The sequence below is a fragment of the Rhincodon typus genome, chromosome 37 (genome assembly GCF_021869965.1).
Source record: "Rhincodon typus isolate 14 chromosome 37, sRhiTyp1.1, whole genome shotgun sequence".
Classification (NCBI taxonomy): Eukaryota; Metazoa; Chordata; class Chondrichthyes; order Orectolobiformes; family Rhincodontidae; genus Rhincodon; species Rhincodon typus.
In genome coordinates this window covers 21,177,140-21,190,789 of record NC_063368.1, presented here as the reverse complement: position 1 = coordinate 21,190,789, position 13,650 = coordinate 21,177,140, and the positions used below count along the sequence as shown (strand labels likewise).

The window sequence follows — 13,650 nt, the reverse complement described above, 5'->3', positions numbered from 1 at the left end:
CCCCCCCCCCCCCCCCCCAATACCCTTGCACATAATTTAATCCAAATAATCATCTGTATTTGGTTTGGTTTGTGGATTGATAATTCTTGTTTTTCTCTGAAGGCTTAGAAGTAATTTAGGCAAAGACTATCCTTCCCTGGTATTGGGGTCACTTGCCTTGGGTTTAATCTGCCTCTCTTAACAGCCAGATATCTGAGTAAAATCAATGAACTTTTCACTCCTTGAAATATCTTTGACCCTGTTTTCTTCCCTTGATTGGGTAGAGTTATGCAGTATAACAGGTTAAATTCATGTTCTGACCAGCTGAGCAAAGAGCTTTGAACTCTATGAAATGTTTGTGTGCTTTGTTTTGACAAAGGTTTGTAAGTAAATTTGAACTACATGAGGTTGTAAGTACGCAAAGCATTGTAACCATGGGAATAATACTGCCGAGAATGTGTGCAGTTGTGCTTTTCTGACTCACCTCCAGTATATTTGCTGGTTAGGCTGTTCGACCTTTTTACAGGTGAGCCCCGAGTCATCTCAGGAAATAGAGCATTAAACACACTTGTATTGTACCTGAAAGCCAGTACGCCTACAATTTGAGATAAGCATAGTACATATTGACCTAACTATGTATAACATGTCCCAGGAAACACTCCCAGGACAATATAGAACAGGATTTGATACAGAGTAAAGTTTCCATACCCTTTCAAACTAAAGGTAAACAGAAACTAATGATGCTGTCCCCATCAAGGTACTCCCAGGATACTCTGTATACTCCTAAGAAAGGTACAGCCCAGGGTTAGATGCAGAGTAAAGCTCTCTCTAATTAACCCCTTGTTCATATTGGGAATATCACCTGCAGCTTGAAGATTCCACACACCATGTAACATCCACTTCCAAAACATTTCTGTCGAGTCTGCGGTTTCAATAGGAGCAACGTGAAATTACTTAGAAGCTGAATTTGATTTTGTTCTTATGCTGAATATATTTCTGTTGAGATTAACAAATCACAAGAGGCCTTAAGATAATTTTTGCAAAAAAATCAACTTTTCAGATTTCTTCTTAATTGTTACTTCTACTGATCCTCTTGAGTAATTTGTTTGAATGTTTGTTCACCCTACATTAATGCTGCTATCCTAGGCACCACATTGGCTCTCTCTACCTTCATTAGAACATCCGGTTTCAGCTCTACTTAATTTCACTCCATTCCACAGAAGCACTAGTTGAATACGTTCCACATCAATATTCAACAATATCGTGTACATCGTACAGTCTGCACACTCCCTATCAAACACTGTCAGGACAGGAACAGCAGATTCGATGCAGAGTAGTTATGTCTACTATTTTTTTAAACTAAAGGTAAACTTAAAGTAAAGCTCTCTACTCTTCTTAAATTAAGTGTAAACAAACGTAAAGCTGCCTCAACACTGTACCCATCAAACACCACCACAGCAAAGACAGAACGGGGTTAGATACAGAGTAAAGCCCCATCTACTCTTTTAAACTTAAATTAAAGCTTCCTCAACACAGTCACCATCACACATTCCCTGCAGAGGGACGACAAGGGGTTAGATAGAGAGTAAACCTCCCTCTACTTATTCAGAGCTGAAAGTAAAAACTTGGTTGGCACTGATGCATCAAACACTGCCAGGACAGATACAGCACAGTGTTAGATACAGAGTTATGCTCTGATGTGAGCAATATTTGATGGAATATTTTTAGTTTGTTGCCTTATCTGCTCTTTTCAGTTCAGCAGGTTCATAATCTTGGATGAAATACATTTATTTTGTAAATGCAGAACAAGTTGAAGTTTCTGAGGTCATGGTTTGAATGTTATATCAAGCATCAAATTCAGAAACATGCTACATTTTCTGGATACATTTTAGTTGGTAATTGAATGGACTAGAAAATGATTAAGAATAAGAATAAAGCTGAGGGTTCCTTATTATCATCTGGAGCTGAAGATTACTGTCCTAAACGATTCCTCATGTTTGCACATTGTTCATTATTCAGTTGGCAGGTCCTGTGGTCCAAAAGACATTGGCAAGAGTTCTTCAATGGTCATCGTCTTATAGGATTTATCTGGTTTTGTCAAATGCACTTCCCACTTAGTTCCAAACTGTGGAGAGAGAGAATGAGGGAAGGAATAAACTCATTTTAGGGATATTATGAACGTACAAATTAGGAGCAGGAGTAGGCCAGTTGGCACCTCAAGCCTGCTTCGCCATTCAGTAACATCATGGCTGATCTAATTACTTTACATTCCCTTATCAGCATTCTGCAGGGACCATTCCCTCCAGGACGCTCCAGTCCACTCCCCTTCCATTCCCAATTTCTCCTCATATCCCCACGGCAATTGCAGAAGGTGTAATACCTGCCCAGTTATCTCCTCCTGCATCACCATATGTGACCCCCGACATACCTTCCAGGTGAAGCAGTGATTTACCTGTCCTTCATTTGGTCTATTTTACTGTATTCGCTGTTCACAGTACAGTTTCCTCTACATTGGGAAATGGTACATGGACTGGGTGACCACTTTGCAGAACACCTGGGTTCTGTCCACAAAAAAGATCCTAAGCTTCTTGTTGCCTGCTATTTGAACACACCACCATGTTCCTATGCCAACATTTCAGTAGCAGGCCTGTTGCAGTTTTCCAGTGAGCCTCAGCACAAGCTCAAAAAACATCTCATTTTCCGCTTGGGGACGCTGCAACTTCTAGGACTCAACATTGAGTTCAATACTTTAGAGCCTGATTCCATCCATCCATCTATTATTTTTTTTACCCACCCACACTCGATCCTGTTATAACTTGGGTTGCTTTTAGTACAGTCACCATTCTCACATACACCAAAGCCCTTAATCACATTATATGGTATATACAACTCACCCATTTTCTCCTACTGTCAGTTCTTGTTACCACTTATTGAGCTTTTGTTTTCTATCCCGATCTGCTATTCATAATCTCCTAATTTAGCTATCCTTTTCATATCTGTCCCTCTGGGCTCCATCGTCACTTACCCATTCATCCTTCCCCTTCCCGTAATTTTGACTTCAGCATTAATACCACTTTTTCCCCAGCTGCTAAAGTTCTGACGAAGACTCACTGGACTCGGAACTTTTAATCTCCTTTCTTCCCACAGATGCTGCCAGACCTGCTGAGTTTCTCCAATTTGTTTTTGTTTTACATCTCCAGCATCTGTCGCCCTTTATTTTAATGCATTCTATTAGCTTTCCTGATTACTTGCTGTACCTGTGTACTCACTTTTTTGGTTCATGCATAAGGGCACCCAGATCCCCCTCTCTCTCAGAATTCTGTAATCTCCCACCATTTAAATGATATGTTTGTTTTAATCTTCCTGCCAAAATGGACAATTTCACATTTTCCACATCATATACTCCATTTGCTTTACCTTTGTCCAATCACTTAACCTATATGTATCCCTTTGTAGCCACTTTATGTCCTCTTCACAAATGACTTTCCTATTTTCTTATGAATTAGGTAAATTGATATGAACCTCTGATCCCACCCCCAAACTCCATGCAGAATGATCTCATCCCTGAATTCCAGGCTGATTGATAACCCACTATCACTCTGTACCTTTATATAAAACCATTAACTTTGGATAATATTATCAAGTGGATTAAAGGAGCATTGGATAAGATTTAAAATGAGACCTCACCTCTCTCATGACTTGTCTGCATGCACCGCATGGAGCAATGAAGTTGTCTGATTTATGACTGCAAGAAAGCAGAATATGCAGATTTATTAATTTAATTTAAATTCCCCTAGTCGCTGTGTAAGATCTGAATTCCTGTCTCTGGAGCATTCATCCTGGTCTCTGTGTTATCAATCTAGAGACACTATCACTATGCTTCTAATCTAATTTAAAATAATTCTATCCAGTTCTGCTTATACCAGAATTCCCCATGGATCTAGAATTACCACTTACATTCCCAACCCACTGCACAGAATTACCTGGACCCATTCCCATCCTAACTGTCTGTGCAACAGCAGCATATTCAGATCAGTTGGGAGCTTGAAGAAAGGGGTGCTTCTGTAACCTGGTCCAATAACCCACTTCCTCTGACATCTCTCTGATTTCCCCCTTTAATAGTTCTGCCTGGCTTCCTGTGTGAAAACTATTTCAATTTAAACTGTCTGTCTATTTCTCCACTTTAGGGTTTCTTTAACTAAACTTTAACTTAGCTTTAACTCACTAGACTTTCGATGGGCTTGCAACTAATGTTCATTATTGAAAGAAGAAGCAAAGGATCAAATTCCAAAGTGATGGGTTTGGGTGAGATCAAAGAGATTACAGAGGAGGGAAAACAAGGAGCTGTGACTATCTGAGGGCAAACCTTTGGTTTAAAGAACTTATTGTGTAAGTGAGGGAGATGAGGAACGTCTGGTTTGCGATCCAAGGAGAGATTAAGTTAGAATATGAAACAATGAGAGAACTGTTGACTTTCATATGGTATCTGGACTGCCCAACTTCCTGATGTAACACCATAGCGAGGTTCAGTCAGTACCTAGAAATAGCCATTGCCTTGAATTTTCGGAAACCTTCTGAGATAGCCTTGTGAATGGCTGCCCTTTCAGCACAGACTCCCTCTGTGTAACATGCATTTTCAATGTTGCAGCCTGAGAAGGAAGAGATTAAACATATAATTATTCAAAGGCAAGAAGGAGGAGTAGCACTTCATTTCCAAATTAGGCATTTTATAACCTTCAACAATTTCAGGCCATGAACGCTGACTTCCATTTTGATTTTTTTTCCTCTTCATGTCGTATCTTTTAATGCTTCTTTCAGTCAGAGTTGACCCTTACCTTGCCATTAAGACTAGGTCTGAAATGATGCTTTGTCCTATAAATGATTTGGATGTGAATATCAGAGGTACAGTTAGTAAGTTTGTAGATGACACCAAAATTGAAGGCGTCGTGGGCAACCAAGGAGATTACCTCAGAGTACAAAGGGACCTTGATCAGACGGGCCAATGGGCCAAGGAGTGGCAGATAGAGTTTAATTTGAATAAAGGCGAGGTGCTGCATTTTGAGAAGGCAAATCAGGGCAGGACACACACACTTAATGGTAAGGTCTTGAGGTATGTCTGATCTACACATCCCTGAACACTATGGACGATTTGGCATGGCTAATCCATCTGGCCTGCACATTTTTGGACTGTGGGACGAAACCGGAGTACCTGGAGGAGGCCCACACAGACACGGGGGGGGAACATACGGGCTCCACACGGGCAGCCACCCGAGGGTGGAGTTGAACCCGGGTACCTTGCGCTGTGGGGCTGCAGTGCTAACCACCGAGCCACCAAAATTTATTCCCTGAAATGGTGAGGTCAAGGAAAGGAAGGGAAGTGTGGAGATGGATTTGATGATAGTATAAGGTAGGGGTGGAGGTTAGATAGACCTTAGGATTGGGGTAAAAGTTCGGCACAACATCGTGGGCCGAAGGGCCTGTACTGTGCTGTCCTGTTCTACGTTCTATGTTCTATGTATGTTGCTGAATAAAGAGACCTTGGAATGCAAGTTCATAGTTCCTTGAAAGTGCAGTCACGGGTAGACAGGATAGTGAAGGAGGTGTTTGGCACGCATGCCTTTATTGGTCAGTGCATTGCAAATAGGTGTTGGGAGGTCATGCTGTGGCTGTGCAGGGCATTGGTGAGGCCACTTTTGCAATACTGCATTTAATTCTGGTCTTCCTGCTCAAGGAAATATGTTGTCAAACTTGAAAGGGTTCGAAAAAGATTTACAAGGATGTTACCAGGGTTGGAGGGTTTGAGCCTTAGGGAGAGGCTAAGTAGGCTGGGGCTATTTTCCTTGGAGTATCGGAGGCTGAGGGGTTACCTTATAGAAGTTTATAAGATCATAAGGGGTATGGATAGGGTGAATAGCCAAGGTCATTCCCCAGGTTAGGGGAGTCCAAAATTGGAGGGCGTAGGTTAAGGTGAGAGGAGAAAGTTTTAAAAGGGACCTAAGGAGCAACTTTTTCAAACCGAGTGTGGTGAGTGTATGGAATGAGCTGCCAGAGGAGGTGGTGGAGGCTGGTACAATTACAACATCAAAAAGGCGTCTGGATGGGTACATGAATAGGAAGGGTTTAGAGGGAGATGGGCCAAAAGCTGGCAAATGGGACTAAATTAATTTAGGATATCTGGTCAGCATGGATGAGTTGGGCCAGAGGATCTTTTCTCAGGAGTACATCTCAATGACTCTTGTGAACTCATTATCACTCCCTTTGTCTTTTGTTCTGTGACATCTGCACCTCTAATCTCCATCATCCTCTAACCTTCCCCTGACCTTCCCATCTTGTTCATCCCCAACCTTTCTACATTAAAATCCCATCACTTTTCCACTTTTGTCTTCAATTCTGAAGAAGTCGTACTGGACTTGAATGTTAACTTTGTTTCTGTCATTACAGATGTTGCCAGACTTGAGTTTCTCCATCATTTCCTGTTTTTATTTCAGATCTAGCATCCACAGTATTTTGCTTTTGTCAAATTAGTGGGGATCTGCATCTCTCACTCTCGCTTTCTCGCTCTCTATACCTAGCTTTCTCACTCTCTATACCTAGCTTTCTTGCTCCCCAAAATTTGCCAAAACTAATCTCCAAGGGTGTGCCCTGTCTGACACCAGGCTGAATGGCTGTTAGGGGCTTCATAGCCTAGACTGATCTCTTCCTAATGTTCATCTACAGGAACTTTTTGGCAGTAGTGACTGGAGAGAGGCTACGAGCAAAGATCCCTGGCTCATTCCGTTTTCCCTTTGCCAAAAAGATACTGAGTCCAATATTAGCTCTTGCCACTGCTGCAGTTGTATTCAGTATAATCAACACAAACTGCAAGTTGATCCTGAGGCCTTTCCATTCTCTATTGTGTCAGTTATGTGGTAGGAAGGCTATACAACTAATGCGAATAGCATACAAATTAATTGGCAAGGTCTAGCCCTATCTCTCAAATGTTCAATACTGTGCACCAGGTCTGCACACAAGAATCTGCAATATTTCTGCCTCACAGTGCTGTGTTAGTAGCTTAAAATTAAACTGTGACCAGTGGATATTTGAGCAGTTGGTGAAAGGTTGTTGGTGAGTTCCTGAATAATGTTTAACCGGATCTGTTGACCTTTGGGTTAGCAATGTCTTGGGCAACAGAGCAGGATGTGACTGTGTTGGCATCCAATGCAGATTGCAGCCAGAAATGTTGAAACTTGTTGTTACTTTGAGATATAGTTTATAACCACCAATTACATTTAATTTGAGATGGACAGGCAGAATAGATTTTTAGTTAGCTACACCATTACTCTGTGTGTTATCCATTATTAGCCCTTGATTCCTCTTGTCATTTCAGCATGTGTTTTCTGGTGCAGTTTTTTCAAAATAGGTAACACACAAAACTCTTTGTTACTGTTAGTGCAAGTTTACTGTCAACATCTGAGGCGACATGATGTGAAAGAGGCAGAGTAGTTTGGTCTGAAGTATACAGTGCTTCTGCTCGGTTTCCTAGGTTCATAGGGTATGTAAAGTGTTTGGAGTCCTTGACACTAGAAAAACTGACACCTGAATGGAGTTGATGACATTTAAATAAGTGTAAGCAGTTATTTAATCACCTCCCAAGGTAGATTCCCACATCAGAGGGAACATGCCTACTATGTACTGGGCATTACATTTTCAAGTGGGGTCTCTCATTAGTACAAGAGTGTAAACACCCAATTTAGCCCATCAACACAGTAGCCAGTCTAAATCTTGGGCTAGATGGCCTTCTGTGTTCTTCTGAAATTCGGACTTCTCGCACAATTCAACAAGCTACTTGTAAGATTTACAAACCAATCTGAATTGGTTTATGATTTTAAAAAAATGCTCATGATTTTTATAATAAATCTCTTTATTTTTTAGTTATTCATGATTTTGTGAGACAATGGGATTAAGATTATTGTGGATATAGACAGTGTAAATCTATGAGGGGAAACACAAACACTATGATCTCAAGCTACTGTGTCTCAATTGGTTCCAGGTGATTTCCTCTGACCAGTTTAACCTATGGCAGCATTAACTGAGTATGCATGTTGTTGGTCAAGTCAGGGTCTTCCTCATCAACACGTCTTTTAGTTAAAAAGCAGAGGTCCCAACATACAGCTTCTTGACGATAACGGGAAGAGCAGATTTCCTACCTGTGAACACCCGTCCATCCTCAGTCAGTAAAGCAGCTCCTACTGGGAACTTGCTGTATGGACAATATGCAAATGACATGGCCTCTTGGCTTTTATTGACTAATTTTTCTATCTCCTCTGCTTTCTGGAGGGCAGTTGTTGCTGTGGGAGTACACATCCTGCCAGACATAAACAACAGAATTACTGGTGAGATGACCAGTTTAACTCAGTATACCTGTTGTTGCTTTTCTGATCACAGAGCTGTTAATAAATAGCTACAATGGTACAGGTTGAGTCCTTTGCATTGGTCAACACTGCAGCATACTACCCTTTATTGTCTGAAACAGCATCTACCATAGTTTCATAAACATGTTCTCTGTAACCATGGTCCCCATTATTGTCATCTGCCTCAAGCAGGAGAGAGAGTTCCGGTTAATGTGTGTGAGTGATGCTGTGTAGAATGCATTAGGGTATGATATACATAAAAGCACATGAGTTAGGAGAAGGAATAGGCCACTCAGCCCCTCAAGCCAATACTACCATCCAATGAGATCATGGATGATCCAATTACTTCAACTCCTGCCTAGCCCTAATTCACCCCTTTCTTGTCAAGAATCTATCTACCTCTGGCTTAAAAATATTCAGGGTCTCTGCTTTCACCCCCTTTTCAGGCAGAGAGTCACAATCCCTCTGAGAGAGAAAAACATCTTCTTCATCTCTGTTGTAACTGGGTGGTCCCTTATTTTTAAACAGTGATCCCTGGTTCTAGATTCTCCCATAAGAGAAAACGTCCTTTGCACATCCTCCCGATCAAAACTCCTCAGGATTTCATGTTTCAATGAAGTCACCTCATACCCTTCTAATCTTCAGCGGATACAAGCCTAACCTGTACAACCTTGCCTCATAAAACGACAGCACACCCCCCCATTCCAGGTATTAGTCTAGTAAACCTTCTCTGAATTGCTTAGATGACTGTAGCCCCCTCTGCTCTGGGGCCTCCTTGCCCACTTCATTCAGTCACCCCCTCCTGTCCCTGATCAGTAACACCAGAGGACCCTATCCTAAGGGTTGTGACTGTCTCCTGGAATGAAGTGTCCAAGTAACTTTCCCCCACTTGTATTCTGGTGGGGGAAAGGTGGGAAAATGAGCAAGCAGTGGGTGCTGACTGAGTGGTGGAAATGGACAAGGGAAAAGGGGGAGCTGTTAGATGTTGGGGGCAGTGCTTGGTGTATGTTTGGAAATCCTGTAGACCCTATTGAATGTATGCTCGGGGTAGATTTCTCGATATTAAAGACATTCAGGGATATGTGGATAATGTAGGAAAATGGTGTTGAGGTAGAAGCTCAGCCATGATCTAATTGAGGATTAGAGCAAGGCCAACGGGCTGAATGGCCATCTCCTGAATCTAATTCTTGTGTTCAAGGAGCAATTACATTGGAGAAAGGATGTGAGCCAATGACTGTTAGGCTTGCTAAGGTGTGCTCAGGCCTATCTTAGAGAAAGGGAGAGGGGCTGTATCATGGAGCATCTGAAGGTGCTGAATCCCACTCGAGTGCAGATGCATGGTATCAGCTTCCTATTATGGTAATTCCTCATTTGTAAATTGGGATCTTAAGTATTGTCAGATTATCAACCACACACGAGTTGCTTCATAACTTGATCTTGCACTTCCCAGGCATAAATATTGTCACATGATGCACAACTAGTGATAAATATTTCACCATTACGTGGATGGAACATGTAAAATTTTAAAGAAGCCCAGTGAAGATTTTTCAAAATTCACTTACAATTCAGACCTTTCTTAATGCGATTTGAATATGTATCGAGCTCTCTGGGCCTGCTTTGCAGCCAGCAACAATCCACTGAGTAGTGAAGTTACAGTACAGGCTGTCGTCTACTGACAAGCCACCATCTCCAAATATGGATGGACTGGACATATGGGGAGGTGATGGCCTAGTGGTGTTATCACTGGACTGTTAATCCAGAAAACCAGATAACGTTCTGGGGACCAGAGTTCAAATCCTGCCACGGCAGATGGTGGAATTTGAATTCAATAAAAATAATCTGGAATTAAAAATCTAATGATGACCATGAACCCATTGCCGATTGTCAGGAAAAATCCATCTGGTTCACTGATGTCCTTTAGGGAAGGAAACTGCCATCCTTACCTGGTCTGGCCTACATGTGACCCAGACACATGTGGTTGACTCTGGGCAATTAGGGATGGGGAATAAATGCTGCCTAGCCAGCGACACCCTCTTCCCATGAATGAATTTTAAGAAAAAGGCAATTTTCATTTTTCTCACCAAATTTATTGCAGGTTGGAACATATGAAAAGATCTTATGCCTCTCCAGCCTGCCCCTTTCAGCTTGGATTCCTTATGAATCATAAACATAAAGGTTAAAGGTTTTAATTGGAGTAAGGCAAATTTTAATGGTATGAAACAAGAACTTTCAGAATTTGATTGGAGTAGACTGTTCACAAGTTAAGGAACATCTGATAAGTGGGAGGCTTTCAAAAGTGTGATAAAGAGAATTCAGAGTCATATCAGATATAGAAATCAATTGAAACTCTTGAATAAAGAATGTAGGGGCATTCTTAAAAGGAAGATCAGGAAGACAAAAAGGGGATATGAGATAACCTTGGCAGAAAAGGTTAACGACAAGCTAAAGAAACTCAACAAGTACATTAAGAGCAAAAGAGCAACTAAAGACAGAGTAGGGCCCTTAAAGATCAAAGAGCAGTTTTTGTGTTGAAGCTCAGGAGGTGGGAGAGATACTAAATGAATATTTTGCATTAGTTTTTACCATGGCGAAAGAAATGGAGGCTAGAGAATGCAGGAAAATAAATATTGATGTCTTGAAAACAGTTCACATTACAGAAGTAGTAGTGCCGGGGGCTCTTGGAAAATATTAAGGTGGATATATCTCCAGGACCTGATCTAGTGTATCCCAGGATGTTATGGAATGTTAGGGAGGAAATTGTGGGGCCTCTTGAGGAGATATCTGTATCATCTATAACTATGGGTGATGTGCCAGATGACTGGAGAGTGGCTAATAGTCATAAAGTCATATAGCACGGAAACAGACCCTTTGTTCCAACCAGTCCATGCTGAACATAATCCCACCTGCCTGCTTCTGGCTCATATCCCTCCAAATGTTTCATATTCATGTATTTATCCAAATGTTTTCTAAATGTTGTAATTGTACCTGCATCCACCACTTCCTCAGGAAGTTCATTCCACACATGAACTACACTCTGTGTAAAAAATTTGCCTCATGTTATTTTTAAATCTCTCTCCTCTCACCTTAAAAATATGCCCCCTAGTCTTGATATCCCCCATCCTAGGAAAAAGATGGTTACCATTATCTATACCTGTACCTCTCATTATTTTATAAACTTCTATCAGGTTAGCTCTCAACCTCCCACACTCCAACGAAAATGGTCCCAGTCTGTCCAGCCTTTCTTTATAACTCAAACCTTCCATACCCGTCAAAATCCTGGTAAATCTCTTCTGAACCCTCTCCAGCTTTATGATATCCTTCCTGTAACTGGGCGACCAGAACTGGACACAGTATTCTAGAAGAGGCCTCACCAATGTCCTGTACAACCTCAACATGAATTCCCAACTCCTATACTCAAAGGATTGAGTAATGAAGGGAAGCGTGCTAAACGCCTTTTTAACCACCCTGTCTATATGTGATGCAAACTTCAAAGAATTTGATACCTGTAGCCCTAGGTTCCTCTGTTCTACAACACTAACCAGGCCCTACCATGAATTGTATAAGCCCTACCCTTGTTTGTTGTACCAAAATGCATTACCTCCTGTTTATCCAGATTGAACTCCATCTGCCATTATTCAGCCCATTGACCCATTTGATCAAGATCCCTTTGTAATCTTAGAAAACTACCTTCACTCTCTACTATGCCATCAATTTTGGTGTCATCCACAAACTTACTAACCATGCCTTCTATATCCTCATTAAAATCATTTATATGAATGGCAAACAAAAAAGGATCCTGAACCAGTCCCTGTGGAACACTGCTGGTCCCAGGCCTCCAGTCCGAAAACAACCCTCTACCACCAACTCTCTTCCATCATCAATCTTTTTGGTAACTTACTCAAAAAACTCAATCAAGTTTGTGAGATGCAATTTTCCTCGCACAAAACCATGCTGACTGTCCCTAATCAATTTTTGCCCTTCTAAATGTCCATAAATCCTATCTTTTATAATGGCTTCCAACAATTTACCCACAACCGAAGTCAGACTCACAGGTCTATAGTTCCCCGGTTTCTCCTTACAACCTTTCTTAAACAAAGGTACAAAATTAGCCATCCTCCAATCATCAGGTACCTCACCCGTAGTTGTAGATGATGCAAATATTTCTGCAAGGGGTGTCGTAATTTCCTCCCTTACTTCCTACAATGTTCTGGGATGCATTGGATCAGATCCCAAAGATTTATCCAGCTTTATATTCTCTAAGACTTTCCTAACTTCTTTTTCTGTAATGTGAACTGTTTTTAAAACATCAAAGTTTATTTCTCTGTATTCTCTAGACTCTATGTCTTTCTCTGCAATAAAATCTAACGCAAAATATTCATTTAGTACCTCTCCCATCTCCTGATTCAACACAAAGATGACCCCCTTGATTTTTAAGAGGTCCTACCCTCTCTCTAGTTACCCTCTTGCTTTTAATGTATTTGTAGAATCCTTTTGGATTATCCTTAACCTTATCTACCAATGCTAACTCATACCCCCACCTTTGCCTTCCTGATTCCTTTGTTAAGAATGCCCCTACATTCTTCGTATCGATTAAGAGATTCAATTGAACCAAGTTGTCTATATCTAGAATAAGATTCTCTCTTATTCTCGAATAGAACCTCAATATCTTTATTCATCCATTGTTCCTTAATCTTACCAACCTTACCCTAACAGGAACAAAATGCCCCTAAACTCGCGTCATTATGCTCTTGAACGCCTCCCAATTGTCAGACATCCTTTTACCTGTGAACAGTCTATTCCAATCAACTTCTGAAAGTTTTTGTCTCATACCATTAAAATTTGCCTTACTCCAGTTAAGAACTTTAACTTTTATGGAAGGCTTATCTTTTTCCATAATCATTTTGAAACTAATAGAATTATGATTGCTAGACTCAAATTGTTCCCCCACTTTTACTTCTATCACTTGCCCTGCCTTATTGCCCAAAAGAAGATCTAGTTTTGCTCCTTCTCTAGTGGGTGCATCCACATATCAATAAAGAAAATTTTCTTGAACACATTTGACAAATTTGTCAAATTTATCACCATCCAAAGCTTGAACTCTATGGTAGTCCCAGTCAATGTTTGGAAAATTAAAGTCCCCCAATATTACAACCTTATGCTTACATATATCTGAGATCTCCCCATGTATTTGTTTCTCAATTTCCCTCTTACTATTGCGGGGCCTACAATACAATCCCATCAAAGTGATCTTTCCTTTCTTATTTGTAATTTCTACTCATAT

The 13,650-nt window shown here is 40.9% G+C and overlaps 2 protein-coding genes across 6 annotated transcripts in view; one reads left to right on the top strand and one right to left on the bottom strand.

Moving 5' to 3' along the window:
- LOC109917402 overlaps positions 1 to 13,650 on the top strand; it is a 78,348-nt gene that overhangs the window by 1,748 nt on the left and 62,950 nt on the right. The window lies entirely within an intron of this gene.
- LOC109917403 (cytidine deaminase) overlaps positions 1,752 to 13,650 on the bottom strand; it is a 14,103-nt gene continuing 2,204 nt past the window's right edge. For all 3 annotated transcript variants that reach the window (XM_020517223.2, XM_048617491.1, XM_048617490.1), the window contains 4 exons: positions 8,166 to 8,323; positions 4,517 to 4,628; positions 3,667 to 3,724; positions 1,752 to 2,104 (listed from right to left, as the gene is read on the bottom strand). In XM_020517223.2, the coding sequence (XP_020372812.1) occupies positions 1,991 to 2,104; positions 3,667 to 3,724; positions 4,517 to 4,628; positions 8,166 to 8,322 (441 nt within the window). In that variant the 5' untranslated portion in view covers position 8,323 and the 3' untranslated portion in view covers positions 1,752 to 1,990. The remainder of the gene's footprint in view (positions 2,105 to 3,666; positions 3,725 to 4,516; positions 4,629 to 8,165; positions 8,324 to 13,650) is intronic.